General features: G+C 24.3%; 1 protein-coding gene across 1 annotated transcript; it reads left to right on the top strand.

Moving 5' to 3' along the window:
- Positions 1-16,969: 16,969 nt before the first annotated feature.
- LOC145836129 (protein transport protein Sec61 subunit alpha-like) lies at positions 16,970-21,935 on the top strand. The gene is made up of 8 exons (XM_082943942.1): positions 16,970-16,978; positions 17,611-17,792; positions 18,339-18,465; positions 18,708-18,858; positions 19,230-19,390; positions 19,731-19,928; positions 20,537-20,640; positions 21,743-21,935. Exons 1-8 carry the CDS (start codon positions 16,970-16,972, stop codon positions 21,933-21,935), a joined length of 1,125 nt encoding a protein of 374 aa, XP_082800068.1.
- Positions 21,936-27,857: the final 5,922 nt, after the last annotated feature.

Here is a 27,857-nt window from a genome sequence, read left to right as displayed (position 1 = left end):
AATATTGAAAAATTAAAAAACGAGGTATATGTTTTAATAAAACGACAAAATAGATATTTCTTTAATGAAAGTTTATATAATAAGATATGAGTTAAAAATTTTTGTAAAGAATATATCTGAAAACACTGTAAAAAATAAGTTAACACTTTTGTGGCTATTTTTAAGTGAAGTCTAACTAGAAAAGTTTTGACTATTAATAAATCTCATAGCTTAAAAAATTAAAATATTAAAAGCTTTAGCACTCTTTGTAGATAGATTTTGATAAAACACTCTTCGGTCTATACCTCAAATACACTGTGCAGAAATTTGCTTCTTTTTTCATGAATTATTACTTAATTTGGTCATAAACGTTATGCAAGTGAAGCCTATCAATATAAGTTGACGGCTATGTGTTCTAAATCAATACATATAATACTAAATACACTAATAGTTAGGTATTAATAATTTCAATAAAAATTTATGTAGAAACCTATGTTTTGCGTAAACGAGAATGTGTTACTAGTTGAAAATTTGCTGTTAGCTAACTTCGTATCATTACTTCTGATTTCAATACATTATTGATAAGAACAATAACTTTTGTTACTTGTTATTTGTGTTAAAGTAAAAATAATATTTACAAATTTTAAAAATTTTCCATCTTTCTTTGTCAATACAAAGGAAATACAATTTTATACATTAAGATTTGTTATTTAACCCATTTTCTTTCATAAATATTTTGTCATAAAGTTTGTTAAATGAATGAGTTGTTAAATTTTAATTGTATATAAAGGCAGAAATTCTATAAATCATTTTATTTATTTTATAATAAAAAACATTCAAATATTTATTTTAACAGTTTATTACAAACAAAACAATGTTTCACTCCTATACTCGCATATAGGAGATCTTCAGTTGTTGTAAATATGTCTGAAAAAAATTTTTGAACAAAGTAAATGGAAGTAAAACAAAAAATAAAAACTAATGGTTTAAAAGCAAAAATAAATCTTAAATATACTAAACTTATTGGATATAAATCTCCTTAAAGACATTTTAGTCGAGAACTTTAAATTGTTTGATTTAAAACAAGTTACATTATAAAAAAACAATCTAAAATATTTGTAATAATAACAAATTTTTTATTAGTTTTTGCTTTAAACAATATTATTAGGATGTTTTAAATCTTTAATAAATCTTAAATGATATGAAACGTATGATAATACAAAAAAACTATCTTAAAGATATTTAAAATGTGAAAATTATTTTTACTTGTTAAACTCTAGCTTTTTTTGCTATACTTTGTTATTGTTTTATTGTAAATAAGTTTGATTTAATTACTAAATAAAAAAATTTCTTATATAAAAATAACCAATTAGGAATACATTTAAAAATCTATAAAAGTTAGGTATAAAAACATTCTATGTATTAAAAATTGTAATATATTTATAATGTTTCCTAAAACACATTGTTTATTCAAATTTTAAAGTGTAAAAAACTTTGTTTTTTAAATTTTATAACATACAAACGTTAATTAGTATTTTGTTAAATTAAGTACAGTTTTTGAATAATCAATAGATGTTGTACTATCTAAAAAATTAGTTGTTATTAGTTAATTTAAAATTCTTTACAAATTAAATAAACTTATATTTGTAGTTAGAATAAAGTAAAAAAGAAGTGTTTAATTAGATGACAAATATTCATTTGAAACTTAAATAATGTATAAATTTACAACAATGGTTAAGCAGCTAAAACACTGTGTAAAGATAGAATTTAAGTAAACACTGTATGAGCTTTACAGCTTTTGTGCGTATATAAACACTCAGTAGTTCAAAACACAGTAGCTGTTAAAACTCAGTATCGTTTAAGCATTCTCTGTGCTTTAATATGTTAGATTTCTTACCGCTCGCTTTTACGTAATTTGATCATTTTATTTTACAAAAACCAGTATTAAAATATGATGGCTAAAAGTTTTAAAAATTTCTACAAAACATAAAAGCTCTGTATTACTTTAAGTCTGATATTGATGTATTTAGATATGTTTAACCAAGACTTTGTTGTAATTTGCAATTTTCTTAATCTTGTTTACTAGCTTTGGTCAGGTACAAACAATTTTTTCAGAATTAAGCACTTTTCCATGTTAATTTTATATGAGTTAACAATTTGTTGTCGTTTTTTATCGAAATAGTTTAATTAACAAGTTGAGTTTATATAAAATTAACTATTTATAAAAAATACTAACATATATTACTTTTGTAACCTGTTAATTTGCGAAAATAAATAGAACATTATAAACATTTAATTCCTAATTAATTATGTTTACATTTAATTTTATTTTTCTTATTAAAAAGTAAAGACACGTGATTTAACTAATTGAAAAAAAAAAAACGATGTATATCTTTAATTAAAACTGCAAAATACATATTTCTTCAATAAAAGTTTTTATAAAAAAGTATGTTTTAAAGTACTTACTAATCTTATGTTGACTGTTGTAAAGAATATATCTGAAAAACTTTCAGAGATTGTACAATATGACTTTTATTGTTACTTTTAAATAAGTCTAACTAGAAACGTTTTAACTATTAAGAAATTTTCTTAGCTTAACCTTAAAACTTTTGAAAATTTATGTAAATATTTTTTAAATATATAATATTTTACTTTGAAATATCTGTTTTATAGTTTAAAATAATTCTATTTAAGTAATTTTTATCAAAATAGAATGCATTTCATAAAAAATATATACTTATAAAAACAAGAAGAGTACATTGATAACTTAAAAAATAAAATGGTTTGCCTGTTTAATGTTCAAGTTCGATTTAAAACATATATTTATATAAGTTTTGTTATTCTGCATAAAGTTACAAGTTATAGTAAAACATTTTAGAAATATTAGTTTAGTGATGTTTTTATATATGCAGTATTTAAACGACCAATACTTGTAGTAATAATACAAAAAACAGGTTTTTTTTTCCTTTATTATTTCTTATACCAATTGAAACAATTAAAACTTATATTTTATTGAAAATAACGTTAACAGCTTTTTAGCTTAAGTATCTAAGTTTTATATTATATATTTATAATTATTGATTTGATTATACTATTTGATTATTATATTTATATATTATAAAATTTTGTAGTTCCTAAGTATACATAAGTAACGAGCATATTTTATGAAATTAATGAATTATCAGTAGCTTAAACACTCTGTATAGATAAATTTTGATTAAGTATTCTTCTTGGCCTGCTTTAACGTTTTTTCACTTCAAGTACACTGCGTTGAAGGAAATTTGCTTTCTTTTCGCTCGTTTTTACCTTATTTGGATAAAATTTGCTGCATACAAACCGTTTTCAAAATATATTTAGAAAAAGCAATATTCTTATTTTTAATAATTATTCATAACAGTAGTTAAAATAAAAATATTGTGTTATTAATTTTAGATTATATATGTTTAGATAAGTTTTAATATACAAACTCATAGCTCCATGTCAACAACCGTATATAACTAACTAAAAACTTTGTGAGTTAACACTGTTTCAGCAGTTTTTTCCTTTTAATTAGCATACTTTATTTGAAAATAATATTTGTTACGTGTAAAAACCTTTTATTCTCGTACACATTACATGGTCACACAATTGAATTTTTAGTATAATATATTTTTTAATTCAGTTTTAACTAAGTAAACTGTCTTGTTTAATATTTTATCGTCACACTAAATAACTAAATTGGTTTTGTTCGGTATAAAAATCTTTTTTTTTAACAGATAATTATGGTAATTTTTGATTTAAATTAATTCATTAAATTTACTGAATTTTTCAAAATATGAATTAAATATGGTCATGATGAAAAAAAAAAAAGCAATATTTTTGAATAAAATTAAGATAGAGAGACCCGCTGTTAATCAAAACTACTCAAACATGATGTGCAAACAGTATATGTTTTAGAGATTTCACACATAAAACTTGAAACAAAAGTAAACAATTTGCCAATATAATTAACAAAAAAAACTTTCCCGTAGTAATCGGTTTCTTAGCTTAATACAAAAACTTATTTTAAATAAATTGACTTTATATGCACTTATAAACTTCTGTTTTTAATGAAAATTTAAATAGTTTTTATTTACTTAAAAAACGAAAAAGATACGTTTGTTGAAGTTTAATTTATGCAAAATAACTTATTTTTAATTTGTTTAATAAAATGTTTAAATGTATCAACTTTAGAAGAACTATTTCATTCAAGTTAAAAATTTTGTTATAACATTTATAAATAAGTACAATTTAAATACAACACTGCAAGTTTCTGTAATAGTACGTGGGTTCATCATAAAATTTTTAACAAGTACAAGACAACACACCTACAAAGTTTTATCTAGTTTAAAAAGTAAAGTAAAATATATTTCAAATAAGGTACTAAAAATACTATATGTAATGCATGGTATAATATTTGTTTACACAAACTTAAAATAATAACAAATAACTTTATTTTTGTTTGAGATTTTGTATAGTTTTTTTTTTTATGGATACGCTCTCAAAATAAATGCTCCTTTTATTTTTTTTAAATAGACGTACAAGTTTTACGTTGTTTTAAAACTATTACTACTAATATAAAAAAACATTTATTTGAGGATGCATTACTTTTTATTAGCATTCTCTGATTGTTTCATGTTTTATACATTCACTTAAGATTAATTACAACTCAGTATCAACATACGTTCTCTAGTAACAATTAAAGAATTACAATACCTCAAAATGTGGCTTATTTTGAAAAACTAATATCAACAATGCTTCCTTAACATAAGTGACCAAAAAATAAGTTCGTATTTGTCAACACTATATGTATCATGATGATATTTTTAAGATAAATAATTTACACTGACTAAGAAAACTTATTTACGGTTGCTAAACTTGATAGTTATTAACACAACCTGCTATATCAACTTTAAAAACACGACTTTAATATTAATTATGTTTTTTTTTTGATTCAAGTTCACAACATTATAATAGTTGCTGATTTACTAACATAATTTAAATAACATACTTAGTTAGTAACATAAAATAGTATTAGTGAGATTTCATTACAGTTATAAAAAAATTAAAAGATATACTTGTTGTCATATTTATTAATAATTAAAAAAAAAAATAACTTTCAATTCGTTTACTTAGTTTCAATGCTTTGTGCAAAATTTTCGTTCTGAGGAGATGCACAAAGCATTGAAACTAAGTAAACGAATTGAAAATTAGTTGTTTTTTTATATTATAAATATTAATCTCTGCATTCGCATTGAGAACTTTGACTTTTGTCAATAAAAAAAAATTTTCAAATACTTGTTGTCATATAGATAAAATTTTCAGAAACATTCATATCGAAATAATAAAAAAAACAAAATTTTACAGGCAAAAGTTCGACTATAGTTTTTAAGCTATTTTGTAAATAAATAAAAAAAGAGTGCATTTTTGTTCTTAATATGATTCATTGAAAAAAAACCGAAAATTACTGAAAATGTTTTGGTTAAAGGACCTGGACACAAAAAAATACCTCTTGGTCATCAAGTTGCATACCAAATTTAATCAAAACTATAATAAGCTAAAAATTTAAGGAAGAAAATAGCCAAAACGTAAATTATGAAAAAAATCTAATGAAAAAGAAGATGATTAAACTTAAAATCACATTAAATATTTTTATAAAAAAAATTCAAAATTTAAATGAAAATAATTTTATATATAGTGTCTAGCATTATACAGATATAAAAAGTATATTAAACTCTACGTTAAAAGGCAAAGTTTCAATCTGGAATGATGTTTTTAATTTTTTAACTTAGCAATAATTTTAGCAACTAAATTAACCTTTTATATTATTAAAAAAAAGTGAATCCGTCTTTTACTGTACCGAAATATGTTTCTGTGTGTTAACGGATTAACACACTTCAACTGGGTTCTTTAAAAAAAAACTGTAAAGAAAAAGAATAGAAGCTAAGTTTGTTGTATACATGTGTTCATTGAAATAAAAATATTTGCACAGATTTTTAGAGGTTAATGGTTAATGATAGGTAAAATACCTAATGTTAAATCCGACTGTTATAAAATTATATGATATTTGTGATCATCAAGTCTAAATTTTATTGAAGTAAACTAAAATACACAATAAAATATTGGATACAGAACGCAGTTGAAGTGTGTTAATCCATTAACACAGAAACATACGTCGGTAAAAGAAGGATACTGTATAATTTGTTTTTATTATATTTTCCGGTGAACATGTTTTACTAGTATCTCTTGTTAACAAATACTGATTCATATTGTAAGTAGTTAAATAAACTTATAGCTTTTTAAAAGTATGTTTAAGAATTTAGATTCTACTATCAACTTACTTTAACTTATTTAAAAATAAGTAAGTAATAATAAAATAAAGCTATAACATTAAAAGAAAATATTTATGCCTGTGTCCAATAAAAACAGAAGTAAAAAAAAACTTTAATAACTTAGTAAACAAAGCTTAAAATATTAAGAAGAAACGTTGTATAATAAAAACACTCTATTTACAAACGATTTTATACTTATAAAACTAACACCTATAAATTAAAAGATTAATATTTTTGAAACGGTTCGTATTTTAACTATTAAAAAGTACCGTGATAAAACTCAACAAACTTATTTAATAAAATCAAAAAGTACTCAATTTAAATTATAGTTGAAATGGATATCAACAAAAAACATGAAGTTTACTAAATTTTACTACTAAACAAATAACTTTAAAAGATACAAATTCATAAAAATACACTATTTTTACGCACTATCTACTTGTTCCTCAGCAAATACTTTTTTTTACACTTTTTAACAGCCGACTTGCTCTCCAAACCTTTTCTAAGCAACTTCATCTCTAATTTATCTCCCTTTACGTTTCCATTGATCTTCTCGAGCAGTACACGGTGCCTGTTATTTGGCTTATCCCTACTTTCCAAGTTAGTTAGAACAGGCAGCTTTGTATTATTTTTGCTGCTACCAAATTTCAAGATGGAAATTTCACCTCGTTCTTGACCTTTGAAAACTCGTTTGTCTTTAAAAATTTTTTTTTCAAAATTGGCATTCTTATCTTTTTGGTTCTTTAACAATTTTTGAAATCCCTGAAAACTCATAGTTTCAACAAGATCTTTTTGACTCAATTTTGAATCTACTGAATATGAATTAGCTAAATTTCTGACAACAATTTGATCGTTGTTTTTTGCTTGAGCCATCTCTTTTATAGGCTTCATCGGAATTTTTTTTTGCTAGTGTCATCAAAATTTTTTTATTCAACGGAACTTCAAAGACACCTGGTCTCCCAGGTACACTGTAATTTCCAAATTTATCAAACAATCTCTCAGATTTCTGTTTTTTGTTCTCGTGCGTGCTACTTTACCTTATCTTGTTGTAAACACCTTCTACAACCAATTCAATAGAATTTTTAACTTGTGGGTCTATTTTATTCTCCGCGTCCTTTTTTTCCCGGTATTGTTTTGCCATGCTCATGAGCACTTCTTCTATCGCGTCACTAGCATATTCGTACCTGCTAATGTTAGCATATTGTGAGAGCTTTTGAATGGCTGTTTTCAATACCTGTAGATCATCACCTACTCGTACTCTTACATAGACGTGAGACACAGGAGCGTTCTTTATAAACCTGTATTTAAACTTGATTTCTGTGTACATTTTGAGAAGGTTATTGATAGCTTCAGCTACGTTGTCGTGTAACTTTACAAACTCGCGAAACAATTGTACGACCGTTTTCGGTGCAGGACCCAAGTAGTGGTAACTTGCATCTATCTCATGGACAGAAGGCAGTTTGTCAAGGGAAAGAACTTGTTCTGACATTAATGACGTCACTTTTAAAACACTGCTGCTAGTTTTTAAACCTTGGTAGAAAGTATAAACAGTGATTACGTTTTTAGCTAAAATACTTTTATTTAACTGATATTTGAACATTTATATTTTTTATTGTTAGTAAAACTCTTAAATATGTAATAAATAATAACAAAAAAGTTTAAAAACATTTCTTAAAAAATTTATAAGGATGAATTATGAGTTTATATGTATTTATTTTAAAACCAAACACATATTTTTAGTTTACTATTCTTTTCGGTGTGCACCTGTTCACTGTGGTAGGCTATTTAATTGCGTTTGAGAACGTTGAGAATAATATTTTAATTAAACTTTCGGTTTTTTATTAGAAAATTTTATATTAACACAAGTAAATCTTTTTTTTAGGTTGTATACAATTTATGACACATAAACTAAATTTTTTTTTTGTTTCACAGTGTTTTCACAGCTTGTTTAGTATAACTTATTGGTTACAAGGGTTTTACTGTTTTTAACAGCTTTCTGCTTTACGATGATTAATTTTTAATAAAACTAAACACAGTTTTTGTACTTAAAACACATGTTAATATATTAATTAAAAATACATACAGTATTTTTAAGCAATGGTATCCAGTGTTTAGATTTCAGACTTAAAACAACTAATATGTTTAGGTAGTGCTATAGTTAGTGATGTACTGTGCTAAACTTTTAAAATAGTTTAAACTATTCAAAAACAATGTTAGTCTTACTTATAATTTATTTAACAGTTTTAAATAATACTTTTCAATTGATTATTTATTTTAAATAATTGTTTACTATATAACTGATCTACTTTGCTGTTTAGTAGTTATGAAGTATTAAAGAAGATTTAGCGATTACCACATTACCACATTAGTTTTTGAAAATAGCTGTGTATTCGAAAGCACATTTAGTATAACTATCAAAATACACTATTTTTTTAATATTATCAATTTTAAATAAAATTATAAAATAAAAATCGTGAAAACTTAAAACAGGGTTACCACTTTACCTTGAAACCTGGAACCTTGAACAAAAATCACAAAAAAAAGATAGAAAAACCTGGTATTTTAATAATTTTCACATGTTCAGTTGTTAAATTTCGATTTAACTCAACAAAACTATCATAAAAATAAAAAAATGCATGTCGCCATAATTTTATCTTTTATTAAAAAAGATATTTAAGTAGCTTCACAGTATCTTTTTAATGTTTTTATACTATTTAACACATTTTCTTACCTTAACTTAAATTCAAATTAAAAATAGACCAAAAAATGTCTACTTTTAGAACCTGGAGAAATTTTTGAAAAACCGAGTGGCAATCCTGTTGAAACAAAATCTTAATTTAGTTAGCTTCTCAAAGATCTTACATGTTTGTAAATTTTTGTTTAAGTGTGCTAATCATTTAACATTAATAAAACTCATGCAAAAGAAAATACTCATAGGCTGATAAAATGATCTGTAAACCTAAATTAAAACACTTAAGAAAAATTATATATTAGTAAACAAAAAAGTTTTATATAATTTTTATTAATTTTTAAGAAATAAATTCAACCATACCATAAATTAACTTTAAAAATAATTGTATAAAAACTAATACTGTAACAATTACACTTTATGGACTTAATGAAAAAAACTATAAGAATAAATAATCATAGCAACAAAATATTCTCTTTAATCATTTTTTTTTTTGAATACTTTTCTAAGATTAAAAATGTAACTTTATAAAACCACATAATAATTGCAAACACTAGAATAATCTTTTAAGATATCCTTAGAAAATTAGAATAATTTATTTAAAGTTTACTTGAAACAAAAGTCTGAGTTAAAATTTTTTTATGTATCTAACTATCAGTCAAAAACCACATCCAAAGTCTATCACAAAATTATTCCGCGACCATAATAGAAAAAACAGTATACATAAGTATTTTAGCCAGAAAGAAATGCTACACTGTATTGTAGGGTAGCTGTCTAAATTGCGCGAGCGTACAAAATTGCACGAAGGGCCACTTTTGCACGAAGACACTTTTGCACGAGCAGACAATTTTGCACAGGTTAGTTTTATTTAATTTATTTTTTGTTTTTTTTATTTACTTCTTTAATTTGTTTTTAGTTTTTTTTTTTTTACTCTCCCTGTTACCCCTACCCCTTACCCTCGGTCGGTGAGTTATTTTTATTATTTTTTTTTTTTTAAGCTTTTTTTTTTTTTACGTTTTTATTTTTTTATTACTTTTACTGTTTATCCTAACCCCAACCCTCGGTCGGTAGCTTTTTTTTATTTTAATTATTTTTTTTGAATTTTTTTTTGGTTATTATTTTACTTTTATTTTTACTATCACTGTTACCCCTAACCCTTACCGTCGGACATTAACTTCTTTTTTTTTGGTTTTTATTTTATTTTTGTTTTTGTTCTATATTTTGTTTTCTCTCGTGCAAAAATGTAACTCGTGCAAAATAGACCCTTGGTGCAAAATCATCTTCGTGCAATTTTGTACTCTGGTGCAAATTTGGCTTTGTGCAATTTTGTTCTCGTGCAATTTAGTTTTCGTGGATTTTTGTCCCCTCGTATAATTTTATCTTCGTGCAATTTAGACCCGTTCTCTTATTGTAACCTTACAAATCAACTTTTGAACTACAGTATTTGGTATTAAAGGACAAATTTTATTAAGGCCAATCCACAAAATGAAATAAACAAGTAGCACAAATCATTTGTGATTTTGATATTCACTATTTAATAAATAATTTTTATGCTTTTTCTGGAACTTTTCAAATTGAATTAAATATCTTAAACATAATTGTAACTCAGTCTTGGTAGGCTAGCAATTTGTGATCACTCTTGTTCATGTTTATAGGCAGAAAGTAATATTTTCTAAAGACTTTGTATGATAACTGAAAAATGGATATTTAGCTGCCAAAAAACTATTGTTAAAAATAAACCTAAAAAGACGTAATTCATATAGATACAGACTTTAAACACTTAATTATTTTTTCAGCTGTTAAATTTCTAACACTAGCAATGTAGATTTTTTATTGTATGCATTTAAGTGCTTTGTTTATGAGAACATTGATATATTTTGTACAGATTTTATTTGCTCTTCCCCAGCACAACAAAGCATATCTAAAAGTCTTCAGAAACCAAAAATAGAAATTTAATATAATGCCTTTTTATTTAAAAAATTATTGTTATAAATGATACGTTTAGTGTTTTTTTTTGTAATTTAGTCTTTATAGTTTCTATGCGGCTAGACCATTTTGAATTTCTGTCTATAATTATTCAAAAACATTAAAATTTTTTTTTTTTTTTTGTAATTGTCTTGTTTATTTTTTTATTAAAGTTTATACATTCCAAAAACTATTTTTTGATTCTTGTAGAAGCAAACTTCTGAATTTACCAAGTTTTAGTTTTAGTTTGTTTAACTGTTTTATTTCTTTATCAAAATTATACTATCATCTAAGTTTGTGTTTTTAATGAGTGTTTTATATAATGATGTGTCATCTAAAAACTATAGATGCTAACGTTAGTAATATTTATATGCCTTAAAATAACATTTCATCCAACAATAAAATAAAATTGTTATTTTTTTAATTCTTATGCTTAAATATATTGTGAGGGAATTGTTTAAAAAATCAAGCAACTACAAAGTATGTTAAATGCCAGATTAGCTATAAGTAAACTGCCGAAACTAGTCGTGCATTACATTAAAAATTAAAGGTATGTAATATTTATTCAGTACACAGAATTATTTATTTCTAATTAAGGAACTCGCTAACTGTTTGAAGTATTCTGAATTTAACTATACGGACCTGATCATCATATTTAAATAAATTATGGATTTTTTTTTATAAAACCCATAATTTATTTACAACAAAATTATATAAATTTATTATTTTTTCAAGCAATAGAACTAGAATCCTGCATGTTCAAAGCAAGACCACAACAGCTAATAAGCATGTCAAATAAGTTAAAAATGTTTGTATAATAAAATTTTTATACATTTTTTTTTCAGAGTAGAGTTTTAAACACTAAAGAAGTTAAGGTTTTATTTAAACAGTTTTTATTTTTATTCTTTTAGTATTTTTTTTCAAAACTTGTGTGTATTTTTAAATATAATAAATATTTAAAAAAATATAATTTAGAATAAAACTTAGATAAGTTTTTTATTTTTATTCTTTTAGTTTTTTGTTTTCAAAACTTGTGTGTATTTTTAAATATGATAAATATCTTAAAAAATATTTAAGAGTAAAATTTAAAATATTTTTTTTTTCTATATGTTAACCATCAAATGTTATAAAACTAATATTTTCAATATACCTCATAAAATTTTAATGCATATAAGATGTAAAAAAAAGTTAGTAAATGAATAAAAAAAAGCTTGTAATGCAAAAATAAAAAAAATAAATTTCTAAATTATTTAGGTTTACTATATTTTATTTAAATTAAATTTAAACATATTATTTTTAAATTTTTAGAAAATTTAAATGGTACTTAACTGTACTTTTTCATTATTAGACATATGACTAGCCATAGCTGCTTATATAAAAAAAAGTTATAGTGCGTGGTTTAGCAGATTTATAAAAAAAAAACCTTTATGGCTATCATAATAATTATAGCTGACTAATATTAGTTTGACAAGCCTATTTCAGGTCAATTGAGAATACAATAAGCAAAAATGTATTCTACTTTAAAAATCTTTACTTTTAAAGTTCTATCAACCCTAGAAACACTTTACTCAAGCACTGCTTTATTTAGTTTGCCAAAAAACAACTTAAAAGTTTTGTTTAACCAAATTAAATTTTTAAACTATGTTATTTCTTCTAGTTATATTTTAAAACATCAAAACAAAACTAAAACTATACTTATAGTTTGAATTTCCAGTAAATTAAAATTTTTCATATAAAAATTTTTTTGTTGTAAATAATACATCTAGTGTTTTTTTGTAACTTAGTTTTTATAGTTTCTATGCGGCTAGACCATTTTAAATTTCTGTCTATAATTATTCAAAAACATTTAAATTTATTTGTCTTTTTTGTAATTGTTTTATTTATTTTTATATTAAAATTTATACATTCCAAAAACTATTTTTTGATTGATGTGGAAGCAAACTTCTGAATTTACCAAGTTTTAGTTTTAGTTTTTTTAACCTATTAACTTATTTATTTCTTTATTAAAATTATACTATCATCTAAGTTTGTGTTTTTTATGAGTGTTTTATTTAATGATGTGTTATCTGAAAACTATAGATGCTAAGGTTAGTAATATTTATATGCCTTAAAATAACATTTCATCCAACAATAAAATAAAATTGTTATTTTTTTAATTCTTATGCTTAAATATATTGTGAGGGAATTGTTTAAAAAATCAAGCAACTACAAAGTATGTTAAATGCCAGATTAGCTATAAGTAAACTGCCGAAACTAGTCGTGCATTACATTAAAAATTAAAGGTATGTAATATTTATTCAGTACACAGAATTATTTATTTCTAATTAAGGAACTCGCTAACTGTTTGAAGTATTCTGAATTTAACTATACGGACCTGATCATCATATTTAAATAAATTATGGATTTTTTTTATAAAACCCATAATTTATTTACAACAAAATTATATAAATTTATTATTTTTTCAAGCAATAGAACTAGAATCCTGCATGCTCAAAGCAAAACCAATACAGCTAATAAGCATGTCAAATAAGTTCAATATGTTTGTTTATTAAAAGTTTAATACATTTTTTTTTTTAGAATAAAGTTTTAAACATTAAAGAAGTTTAGGTTTTATTTAAAAAGATTTTTATTTTGATACTTATAGTTTTTTTCTCAAAACTTTTGTGTATTTTTAGATATAATAAATATTAAAAAAATATTTTAAAGTAAAATTTATATAAGTTATTTTCTATAAGTTGACCATCAAATATTATAAAAAATAGTTTAAGTTTTTTTATAAACCTCATCAATTATTAATGCATTGTATAACAATAAATCTAACATGTACTAAAATTTAGTGAATAAAAAAATTAAATCATATATTGCAAAATGAAAAAAAAAAATTTTTTTTTATCTTTTTAGGTTTACTATATTTTATTTTACTTAAATAAAAATATATTATTTTGTAAAGTTTTGAGAAGTTTAGATAGTAATTAACTGTACTTAAAAAACTATGCAATAGAAGTAGAATCCTACATGCTCAAAGCAAAACCAATACAGCTAATAAGCATGTCAAATAAGTTGAAAATGTTTGTTTAATAATAATTTTATACAAGTTTATTTTTTTAAGAATAAAGTTTTAAACATTTAAGAAGTTTTTGTTTTATTTAAATAGTTTTTTTATTTTTATTCTGTTAGTTTTTTTTTAACTTGTGTGTTTTTTAAATATAATAAATATTAAAAAAAAAATATTATAAAGTAAATATTAAATAAGTATGTTATCTATATGTTAACCATTAATTGGTTTAAAACATAGTTTAAGTTTTAATTAACCTCATAAAATTTCAATGCACTGTATAACAATAAATTTAACATTTAAAAAAATTTAGTGAATAAATAAAAAGCATATAATGCAAAACTAAAGTTTTTTTTTTTTTTAACTATTTATGTTTACTATATTTTATTTAAATTAAATTTAAATATATTATTTTTAAAATTTTAATAATTTAGATGGTACTTAACTGTACTTTTTTTAATTATTAGGCATGTGACTAGCCATAGCTGCATATATACAAAATAATTATGTTGCGTGGTTTAGTATATTAATTAAAAACCTTTATGACTATCATAATAATCATAGCTGACTAATATTAGTTTAAAAAGCCTATTTCAGGTCAGTTGAGATTACAATAAGCAAAAATGTATTCTTCTTTCAACATCTTTACTTTTAAAGTTCTATCAACCCTGTTAAATACTTTACTCAAGCACTGCTTTATTTAGTTTGCTAAAAAATAACTTTTAAGTTTTGTTTAATCAAATTATTTTTTAAATTATATATTTTTTCTTTTTATGTTTTTAAAACATCAATACAAAATTAATTCTAAACTTATAGTTTGAATTTCCAGTAAATTAAAATCTTATTTTTAGTGTTAACTTAAAAAGTAATTATTTAGAGCTGAGTTCACAAACTTTGTTTGAATATATAATGAAAAATAAAAGCCTTAATTTCTAATTAAAAAGCACTAAAACCTATATAGTTTCTAAAAAAAAGACTATAAGCTTGTATGCTCAAAGCAAGGAAATAGGACTTTAAAATTAGTTGAAAAATAAATTGATGATTGGTTCAATTTAATGTTTTTCATAAATTTGATTTAGTACATTTTTGTGTAATTTTTTATAGTATTTTTTTAGATTTTTATGATACAAAAAAAATATGAACATCCTTAATCTGCTTGGAGTAAAAATTGAAGAAATAAGTAAGTGTTTTTCTAGTCAATGATTTTATTTTTATTATAAGTATTTTAGATGTTATAAAGATTGTTAATGTTTAATTTCAACTTAATAAAACATTAAAATCTGTAAAAGTTATTTATCTCAAAAAAAACAATTATTTACAAATTAAACTGATAAAAAAATATATGACACCATTCATAAAAATGTATTTTTTTTTGATTATAAAAAATTGTTTAAGTTTATTCTCTACCTATCTATGATATTATAGATTATTTAATCAAGTTTTATTAAACAAACTTTCAGAAAAATTTAAGTAGTAATAAAAAAAATTTTTTATTGTTAGACATCTTTAATCAAAATTGTATTTTTTTTAATTAAAAATGTTGTGTGTGATTTCAGTTATACAAAACCTAATTCTTGTTGTTTAAATCATTCTACATTCGATTACAACCTTTTTTTGTATTTTATAATTCAAGATTCCCAAAATCTCAGGCTATGCTAGGTCAACTCAAGTTAATAAGGCTGTTTAGATTATTTTTAAAAGAAATTGGCTTATTTTAAACTATTTTTTAAGTCTCAGTTCCGATTTTAATGTTACAATAAAATAACTGTCTGTTTACTTTTTATATTTTCATTAAAATACAAACTAAGTATTTTTATTGTTATAATGATTGTTTCAGACGTTAAAAATGAATAGTTGCTACTAGATTTTTGCTCCTTCTGTTTTGTTTATACTTTACTTGTTAAGTCAGGCTGATTTAAGCTAGTATTTTGTAACTCAGCTCAGTTAAAAAATTTAAGGTTAAAAATTATTTTTAATGATAATATGTTTCTTGTATAATCTTTATCAACATCGCAATCCTTCTTTTAATTATCAAATTATGTTGATTCTGTTAAATTTTTATACTTTAATTACACTATTTTTTTTTTCCTAATAGTTTTTTAGTTTTTAAAATTACTATGTAATAACAATAGTTTATGCATTTTTAACATACCACACTAATTCAAGCCTTACTTTTTTTAATGCGGGTAAATTTTTAGAGGCGTTTTAAAATAATTTACTTTAATTGACTTTAACTACTTTTAAAACTACTTATTACAATAATAAAAAATTCAGTTTATTGACAGCTTTTCTTTCGAAACTACAATCTGCTTTAATGCTTTATAAAAGTTTTTTTTTCAGCTGCATTCGTTGAAGATACATGGGGTCGGTGTAAAAAAATACTTGGGTATGTACCTGAAGTTAAACCTCCGAAGGAAAAGGTTCGTTTAAACTAAACAGTTAAACTATTTATAATAGTTTAGGTAAATAGTGAAAAACAAAATAAAATTTAACAAAGAAGTTTAAAAATTTACAACGTGCAACAACAAACTGTAACCTAAACGTCTCACTCTTACAGTTTAGCTAAACTTTTTAGTGTTTAAGAACAAAATATAACAGTTTATAATGAATTGATAATAACAATTAGTGAATTATTGATATGGTAAGTGCTACTTTTCTTGAACGCGTTTAAAAATAAAGTGAATAAGCTAGTATCTACATAAAAACTAGTTCAATACTAAGAAAAGATCTAAATGAATCAACAATCAGATCCAACAAAATCTGTACAATTCAATTATTGTGCACTACTATAGTTAATTAAAATCTTAATCACTTTTAAATTCTTCAAAACTTTGTAAATGTGTTATTAAAACAGTTGATAAATTTTAACAGGTTTCATTTGCAGAGAAACTAATTAAATGGACAATTTTACCTGTAGTCATATTATTAATTATGCAGCAGGTTAGTACTTTCATCTTAACTTAAGAATAAGTAGTATTTATAATTTGACAAAGCTAACTAAAATTAGACATTTATAAATTTAATTTAAAAATATAAACTAAAAACTCAATGAAAACGTATTTTTTTATTAAACATTGCTTTTCTATAAAACGTATATTTTTATTTTGTTCTGTTTTTCGTTATATTAATATTTGTGTATGAAGAGCAAACTGTAAATTTTGCATTTAGTTACTTAAATCTAAGAATAAATATTTTATTAGGACAAAAACAATAATCTTAAATCTTTTCTTGTTAATAAACGAACAAATCACAATCGAGTAAATTTTACTTGATTTTTTGAAAATTTAAAACAATTAAACAATTTAATAAAATAATAGTAAACGAGATAAGTTCTTATGTAACAATAATAGTATTTACGGGTTTGTTCTCCATTGAAACCTACAGAAAACATTAAGTTTAAATTAAAAATCGGACCCATAATTCACAAACACAATTATGGGATTGCAGGAACAATTGTTCATATATCAATATAATTATCCGACTGTTTAAACCTTCTAAGATACCAACACGTATAGATGAACAACAACTCGATCATTTTTTTATTTACTATTGTAATCTAAATTAAAACACAGACGCCACTGTACGGGTACATGAACAATGCGGCGAGGCCCAACCTAATGGGCGAATTAACAGGATCGATGCCGGGAACTCTGATGGAAGTGGGTTTCGCTCCGGCCATGTACTCCAGCATGCTTATGACGTTGATTTTCAGGATGGCTGGAAAATACTTGAAAGTAGTTCCTCGACCGTTGATGTGAGTTCTTGTGCGAGTAATACTAATGACGTGTACGAGTTTGTTCGTACCTTCTCGGTATAACTTTCATTAATAAATTTTTAAGAGTTAAACTTTCTTTAAACAGGACATAACAATGTTTTCAAAATTTAAAGTTTCATAGTTTCATGGTAGTTTTAAAGACTAAGGTATTTTTTATGTCTTCATAATTTATGTAAAGTTGTTTTTAAAAACTCTCAAAGTGTTTTGATACATTTTATAAAGGTTTTCAAAAATATGTATAATTATTTAAAAACTTTGTTTTCTTTTAAATTAAATACAACCCTTTAGAGTTTTGATTTACCCAGATCAAGTAGTGTGACTTATAAGACTAAGATGATTTAACTTAATTTTAGTTTATTAACAAGTTTTAGATTACTGCTTAAACAGATATTTTTATTTTGACTCCAACAACTTTTGCAAACTTTCTTACTAGTTTCGAAAAATACGAAGTTCAACGATAGTGTTTTGTTAAAACAGACATTAAATAAAACAATATTTTCCTTACAACAAATTTTATCTTTGCAGAAAGAAAGTGAGGACAGCAATTACTTTTTTAATGATAGTTTTATGGGCACTAGGCACGGTACTGAGCGGAAGCTGCGGAAGTTTGGCAACTATCGGAATTATAAACTTCATTCTACTCATAATACAAGTTTGAATTTAATATTTGCTAAAAATGAATAATGGGTCTTAAAACTCTATAAAAGTACATAACTTCAAGAAGCCTACAGCATTTTTCCGACCTTTTTAAAAACTAACTTATACTTAATACCTCAGAAATAGAGTACTAATTTATATTTTCAATTGAGAAAAATGTTAAAAACCTAACTTTAAATTTATTTAAGTCTTTTCCCTTAGTTTCGGTCATTCAAATAATACTTTTAATTTTCTCAGCTATTTTTTGCGACCGTACTCACAGTGTTTTTGGACGAAGTAGTGCAAATGTATGGTTTCGGCAGCTGTTCAAGTTTTTTCATCACTGTTAACACTTGCACGCGAGTATTCACCTGTTTGTTCAGCAACAACACTATCGACACTGTTAGAGGTTGCTGCTTTTAAAATATAGTGACTGTCTGTTTGGTGTTCTACGTTCGTTTTTAATAAAAAGAAAAGTCTTATTTGTTTTCGGCTTTTTAAAATATACTAGCAGACAATGTATTTTACCTAATTGCAATAATATATTGACTACAGTATTAGTATAATAGATTTACTACAATATCGAAGTTGAAATCTCAATATTTTAATAAATGTTTCCACAATTTTTTTAACTAAATTGTTCTGGCTGTAATAATTTTTTTAAGCTACAAATTTACATGAAATTCTGTTGAGTAATAAAATCAAAGTTAGGCAGGAAACTGCATGTGCGTTTTCAGACTGCTTCGAATTACTTTACTTTTACATTTTTTTTCAATTCAGGTGTAAGGTTTCAGGGAGTCGTGAACGAGTTGTTTAGGGCTGTGGTATTCAAAGGTGACAAGCTTGAAGCTTTGAAAGAACTCGTTTGTAGAGGTTACGCGCCAAACTTAATTCATCTGATGGCCTTCGTTGTGATATTTTCAGCATTGGTTTACATCAACGTGAGTATTCTTTAAACCAAATCAAGTTTGGTTGTATGTTATATGCTACCAATTTATTTTTATAAAAAATATGTTGAGTAAGAGAGCAATTGGAAAAAAATACAAACATTAATAGACAAGCCCTTTAAAATATTTTAAATTGATTAATATTCCTTTATTTAAATGTTAAACTTAAAAATAAAAACAAAATTCTGAGAACATTATAGAAAAAATAAAAAACAAAATATGATAATTAAATGGTAAAATTGAATTATAACAAGCAAAAGACGAATATTCGAATAATTTATTTCAAACTTATTGTAATACTCAACAATTTATGACACATAAATATTTCTAACAGAAAATGGCAGTGTACGTGCCAATAAAGTCAAAGAAAATTGAAGGCATGGTGAGTAGTCACCAAATAAAGCTGCTGCAAGATTCAACGTCGTATATGATAGAAATCAAAATGTTAAAAGACTTATTACAAAATATTTCCTCGGTGCTGACAGGCACTTTGGGCGCCAACTTCCTCACAAACATGCTTGGCACTTGGCAGGTATTTTAACTTCAAGTCTATTGTAAACGTTGGTATTCGATAGTTTGATAGACATCCGCTAAAAAATCAAAAGGATTTAAAAACATTGTTTTTGCCTGAATGCATTGAAGTTTATTTAATAAAGAAATGCGTTCTCATTGTAGTTAGATAAGAGAAAGCATAAAATTAAAATTTTTACAATTTAAAGTCTAACAATGCTTAATTTTAGAGTTTATGAAGTGTTAACAAATGTATTTTGTTTACAGGAAGACAAAGTTGTTGGAGGACTTTTATATTATATAGGTTCTTTTCCGGCCACAATTATAGCATGTACTTGCTTGTTATACGTAAGTGTTTATGTTTAAATAGTTTATTATAACTAACATGTTTAAAATAATTACTGTATCAATAGTAGACGTGATAATATATATAAGTGAACTGTTATTTTTATTGTAATTATTAGCTCTGTAATAATTTTAATAAACTTGTCATTTAATTTTAATTAAAAAAGTAAAGTTTAAAAACTCTAAGTTCTTTATACTATTCATTTTCAAATATGTTTATTTTATTTAAAAACTTATTATCTAACGGAAATTTAGTTATACAATAAGTAACACTAAATTCTATAGAACAAAAGTTTAAGTTCACGCCGGCAATTAAGCGATGATTTGGTCAGAAACGAATTAGTTGTGGCAGGTAGCGACACGAAAAAGAACACTGCAACTGTCATGAGGTTACCCGATTTTGTACAATAAATATTTAATAAAACCAATTACAAATTTTATTTGTTGATTTTTAATGACGTACACAAAATCAAAGTCAACTAAAATTAAATAAAAGTGTAACTGATTCTGATACAAAACATAAATAAGTAGATTAGTAATAAAATAAGAAAAAACATAATATAAAAGCTTACAGAAAACAAAAAAAAAGAACTTAAATTAGTAAGTCCCTAAGTTAGTTAAGCAATTGTTTATTATAAAAAAATCTTAAATGCTTAAATACAATATTAAACATAAAATGTGAATTCCTCTTGTTAAAAAAGAACTACTATAAAAACCAACAATTACAGATGTTACTAATAAATAAATAAAGGACTTTAACTGCTTTCAAATCTCAAAACAGTTTTTTTTAATGTTTGACTTGAGCGAAGTATTATTTTAGATGATTTTGTCAATAGTTTTCCATATCACAAATATTACTTAAATTTCGTACAGCTTTGTAATGTTAAAAATTTACTACTTTTAATTTTGTGCCAATATTTTGTATGTATTATAACAAAACAAATTTTCAATTTTTTTTGCTAAACTAGTTTATAAAAGTTATGCAATAATTAGTATAAAGTTTTTGAAATACCTAACATTATAGTTGCCACCTAAAAGCTACGTATGATTTATTTAAATGTATATACAATAGACATGTGCAAGTTCGAAACGTTTGCGATACTGTTTAAACAAAACAAAAGTACATACTTGTTAAAAAACTTTGTAGGATTATAATAAAATATTTTTAATCGTGGCTATCTTAACACCGATCAAAAATTCATATGATTATAATTCATATTTATTCAAATTAGTTAGGTGTGCAATCAAAAGTATTTAGAACATATTCTTTTGAAACTAAGTTTTTTTTTACTTGCTTTTTACAGTAAAACACTTTGGGAACTCTTGTTTGTTTTGATTCTTCTATTAAAAGATTGCTCTAAACTCCTTCCTAACTAAAATGACAAAAAATCAATACAGTTAATCTATCTACAATAATACAAATTCTGTGACTCAAACATGTTTTTATACACAGTTTAACAGAGCGCGCAATTAAAACAAACTTATTAACAGGTGGATATCGGTTTCGGCGGTGCTCAGCGGCTTTTTCGTGTGCATTTCAACTGGTACTGAATTTATATTGAGAATGTTGAACATCAACGCGTTTTGTTCAATCACCAGCATGATGATGGCAATCGACAGCTTGCCAGATCTGATAACTAAAGTTCAATGGGAGTACTTTGCAAACGGAAGCAAAATATTTTAGATGGTGTTCAAAACACTTTCCTAATACTTAATTGAACAAGTTGATAGGTTCTGAATAACTTTTAGCTTTTACACTGAAAACTAAGGAACGTTGTTTTAGGATTTTCACTGTTTTAGACAAAAATATAATAAAAATGTTTTTATTTATGTTTTGAAGTTCTATAAGTATTAATGTTTAATAGGTTTATTACTTTTGAAGCAATTATTTATTTGAGTTGTTTAATTGAAAAGTTCTCCTAGTTTCCTAATAGTTTTGTTTTGGTTTTAGCGTTTTTGTTATATTTGATTTTTTACGTATGACCATCTTAAAAAATAACAAACATTGCTTTCACCTTTAAAAAGTTTTACAAAGTATTATAATAATATTTCACAGTTTTTTATTTTTACTTTAAGTTTTAACTTTGCTTAGAATGTTTTATTATAGTTCGTGTCTACTTTTAAATAATAAAAAGTTTGTTATTGAAATTTAACTAATACCGCTTTATTATACTGATACTTATAAGATATAAAACTAAAGCTACTACAAACTATATTAGTTTCATAAAAGTTAAATCAGGGTTTCCTAAAAAAGGCCAAAAGAATTTGTAATTTTAGACATGAAGAATTAACAAAAAAAAGACTTGTAGCTAGTATTTTAGAATGAATGTTTTAAGTTTTTGGTGTAGTTGAAGTAATTGTTTATTTTTATGACCTTAAGTTTTATCCTTTATAATTTTGATAAGCTTATTTTTTCAAAAAAATTAAATAACTTGTAAAAAAAAGAAGGTACTTGGTCATTAACTAAAATATTTTTTTTAGTTAACTAAATACAAAGATATTTGTTTATTGTTATAGTTTAAAATTACAAAAGGATATAATTTGGTTATGCTAATTTAAAAGCTTTATTGAGTGACCGTGTAATTAAAATATATAATTAATTTTTAGTAGCCACACTTTCTTTGAACTTATTAAAAACTTTAAAATAGTAAAGAGTAAATTAAATTTACTTATAACGATATTAAAAAGTATTCTGCATAAATTATAAGTTGAATTTTTTATTAAGTCTAATTTTTGACATACATGCTTTAACTTAGCCAAGTTGATAAATAAATAAAAACAACTTACAATTAATAAATTTTAACAATAATCTAGTTTTTTTGTTCTTTACAAACAAATTTTGTACTCTTTACTCTTTAAAATAAATACTTTTATATTGTTAGTAATAAAATCTAGGAAAATATTTTTGAAATAAGTTTTTCAACTAATCACCTTATCAGTTTTTATAGTACACAAAGCATTTTTACCAAAGAATAGAAACTCAAATAATAAATAGTCTGGTGACTTAGAATATAAAAATATATTTTAGTAAATGATTAACTCACCACATGCTTATATCATATAAAACAAAAAATAAAATGTTCAAACTACAAATAAGAATTAATAAATGTAACTAAAAATTTATTCTAGTTTTCATTTCTAAAAAAAATGATAAAATATTAATTATAAGAGTTCAACGATATATGCTTGAAAAGAAAAATATGTAAATACTTATCTTAAAACGTAAAAAGTAACTAGTAACAAAAAAGCAATAAGAGTTTTTTTGAATTGTTATTAGTTTCTTTAATTGAAAGTACATGATATAGTTTAAATAGCTATAGTCTAAATATTTTTGTTTCTAAAGAATTAAATAAAACAAGAATATAAATAGTTTTAATAAACCTGCTAGATTTAATAAATAACAAGGGTTAGTTTTTTTGTAGTCTTATGTAGAATTTTTAATATTCTAAATTCTTTCGCTAACATAAAAATAAAAGTACATTAAAATAAATAAGAACGTTTAAAATTGTAAAACTTGCAAACTTATATTAATGTATTTGTTTTACATATTGAAGATAACAACTGATAATACATATATACGTTTATAACTTTTAAATATTTAATAATATAAATTAGATTTAAACATACTTATAAGAATGTTATCAAAGCTTTTTTAATTTAAATTTTAACTATTTCGAACCTATGCAGTTAACAAAATTTTGTTGGTTTTTTTTCATGAAAACTTTCATATTATGTTTTTTACTCACAATAAGTCTCAGTGAAATTTATACTATTTTAGTAACATATTTTAGAGCTTTAAAAAATATTATCCAATAAAAAAATCATCAAACACCTAAAAAGTAAACTCTTTTTCATCCAGGGCTTTCAACAGTTTTACTGTAAAAACAGCGTAGTTTTTTAAGTTAGTTTATATTATTATTTAAGATTGTTAAATTTTATTGTAAGCCTAGTAAGTTTTTTTCTTTTGTAACAATAAAGTTTGAAAGTTTTATTAAATTGAATAAATTTAGTATAAGTTAGTTTTATATACCTTGTAAGAACATTTATCTCTAAGTTAAAGAACTACTTACACAAAAACTTATTTTGTATAAACATATAAACTATGTACGCAAAAAGAATTTTAATTTTAGAATTAAACTTAGTAGCTTTTAATATTGTCGAACATATCTTTCTAGGAGATTTTTAAATTAATTTTGGTGAATAAATCTTTATATATTCCGTTTATTTAAGGGTTATAGGCATGCTAAAAACTATATAAAACAATTAACCAGTCTATGGTAAGCAACAGTTTTAATCTACTTTTACTTGGCTGAAACTGGTTATAAAAAGGGTTGCAGTTTTTTAGAGCAACACTTTTTGTAGTGAATTAAAAAAAATATATATCCTGAGTTACAAAAAACTAGTCTAGTCACCATGATTTATCGAAACACAATTTAAGAGAATTAGATGACAAATAAAAAACTTGAAAGTAAACTTTTTTTTATTAAAACAAAAGATTAAAATAGGTAAAATAAAAGATGAATCTAAAGAATTAAAAGAAAAAAGATAAATTTTCGAGCCAAAATACTATTCAATAAAGAATAAAGCATTTTCTTTGAAAGTTAAGTTTAACCTTCTGATAAACTGATATCATGTGGTTTGGCATTTGTTATTGTTATTTTTATGTAAAAAAAGTAATTTTAAACTATATTTTTATAACAAAAACCATTACCAAAAATAGATAATGTGTTTCTCAGAAGTAGTTTCAATGCTACTTTTGATAAAATAAATAGTATTTAGATAACTTTAATTTTAGCGTTCAAAGAAAAAATATAATAGATTAGCTTTAAATGGTGATAACCTTGAACCGATTATTCTTATAACATGTTTATGACAAAAATAAAGTTTTTGTGTGACAAGAATTTAATAAATTTATAAAATATTTAAAGTTACAGCTGTAACAAGTTGATATGCTTACAAAACTATTTCATAATGCAGTTCATGAAAAAAATATCAACTGGTTTAGTAATGCCGATTTTTAATTGTTTTAAGCCAATAAAAAGTTGTGCGTGTTTTCTGTATAAATATTACTTTTAAAATGTTTTTATTCTTAAACGATTACATGAAACAAAATAAAACAGTTCTTAAAACAATTGAAACAAACTGTAGTTTAGCAATTCATGGTATTGTAACTGTTTTTTTATTCGTAACTTTCCAGCAAAGTTTCACCGTTTGCTCAAATGTTTTTAAATAATATTCACTAAGTAAAAACAGCGTACGAAAGTTAAATATTTACGTTAACATAAAAAGGTTCGTAAGACAAAATAATTTTAAAACCATTAACTATTGCAACACTAGAGGAAACTTTGCTAAATCTAACCATTAATATTTTAAATAAACAAAGCTCTCTAGAATCAAAAATTTTCGATTTGTCAGACATAAATTGTCTTTTTATACCAAAAAAAATTATAAGAAATAAATATTCTATGACGTTTTATAAACTTCAGCATCTGTCAATTTGTTTATGAATCAAAACAAATAACTTAAACAACTTCGTCAAAATAAAATACAAAACAAAAATTTTCTTTTTTACCAATGTCTATATCTCGATTTTTTTAATTAGCAAACATATATTAAACTCACTAATATTTTGATACAAACTAAATGTGAAAGTCTTATTTATTGTAATAAAATTTTTCTATTAATTTTTATTCGAGGATCAGCTGCTTAAAAATTAATTAATATAATTTTAACATGTTTATAAACAAATGGAAAAGGACTAAACGTTTTTTTTTCAAAACTAGACTTTAATAATTAAAAGCAAAACTTATTTATTTAAAATTATACCAAGCATTAAATAAATAATAGATTTGTTTTTTTTTCATAAAAGAAAAATAAACCAAGTTTTGTTTATAGATGTTTTTTATTCTTAGATAGACAATTTATAACGCTTTAAAACAACCGATCTCAAATTAAAGTTAAGAATATGTAGTTAAAAGTTTCTATGTGTTAAAAGCTTGTTTGTTTAACATTTTGTTAGTACTTTAGCTATTTAAAATTTTAAAAACGCCTAATTCATAAAATTTGTATAAGTTAAAGTTTAAATAATAGTTTTCAACATGAGAATACTAATAAAAAAATGTTTTACTTCAATAATTAATTATTCTCTACTTAACAACAAAAAACAAGTTATGAACTCCACAACTGTTGACGTATTTTTCGCGAGAGACTTGAGCATCATCGGCATGTCGTTGTACGCAACAACCGCTACTTTGGTTTACTTCATCAAGAAGAAAGAATAAAACTTCATCGTCTTCTTGTGCGCCTCGTGCACTTTTTCGTTTTCCATCGTTTACTTTTTGTTCGACTCCCCGTTCAAAGCTTCCGAGCCGAGCAAGGCGGTCTGTGATGCGGCATTCTCGTTCTGGAAGACCTTTCCTGATCCTGAACCGGTGCCTCTGCAACCTGATCTTCTCGTACCGCTACGAGTCCCTGAACAAGACTACCGCCGACCTCGCCGCAAAAAGATCCTTTGCTTTCACGATCACATTGATTTTCGTCCCTCTGCTGCTCCTAGTGTTCGACGTCGTCTACTACCAGCTTCAAATAAACCCTTTCGTGGTTGGTTGCGAAAGCGTCATTTTGAGCTACGACGAGCACTACGTCAGTTTAAACATCGAGTCAGGCCTGTTCTTGACCGCAGTCGTGTTGCAGACCGCCATCCTGGTGGAGACCATCAAGCCGATAAACAGGCACTGCAAGAGGCTCGACAACTCCACCATATCCAACAGGGGCATGCGAAGGACCATGTACAGAGTGGTGCTGTGCACTTTGGTGTTCTTCGTCAGCGACCTGGGCTTCGGCTTCGCTTACTTTCTCGGGATCAACACGGCGGACCGGCGGTGGACTTTCCTGTTGGCGCTGAACCTGCTCGTCAACACGGTGTCGCTGATGTGCTCTTTCGGCGACTACAAGGCTCTACCCGTTTATGGAGATGATGTGCGTTCGTTGGAACAGCGGTGAGGGTGGACCGGTCTGCTAACACGAGCAGTACTTTGGAAAGAAGCAATCAAAGTAACAGTAGTTCAAGGAACATTTCAAACCAGCAACCGTCAAGGTATGCTCGAAATGGTTCACATTGACGAGTTCAAACAATAAGTCGGCAACTGAATTAAACATTAATTAATGTGAAATGAGACCAGTCAAAGTTATAAGCAAGTGATTTTTTAATTTTTATAACAATTTATATAGGTATAAAAACATTCTATGTATTAAAAATTGTAATATATTTATAATGTTTCCTAAAACACATTGTTTATTCAAATTTTAAAGTGTAAAAAACTTTGTTTTTTAAATTTTATAACATACAAACGTTAATTAGTATTTTGTTAAATTAAGTACAGTTTTTGAATAATCAATAGATGTTGTACTATCTAAAAAATCAGTTGTTATTAGTTAATTAAAAAATTCTTTACAAATTAAATAAACTTATATTTGTAGTTAGAATAAAGTAAAAAAGAAGTGTTTAATTAGATGACAAATATTCATTTGAAACTTAAATAATGTATAAATTTACAACAATGGTTAAGCAGCTAAAACACTGTGTAAAGATAAAATTTAAGTAAAC

This window comes from Thalia democratica, chromosome 1 (assembly GCF_965202585.1).
Source record: "Thalia democratica chromosome 1, ktThaDemo2.hap1.1, whole genome shotgun sequence".
In the NCBI taxonomy this organism is placed as follows: Eukaryota; Metazoa; Chordata; class Thaliacea; order Salpida; family Salpidae; genus Thalia; species Thalia democratica.
Note: the sequence above shows the minus strand (reverse complement) of the source record. Positions and strands in the feature narration are given on the sequence as shown.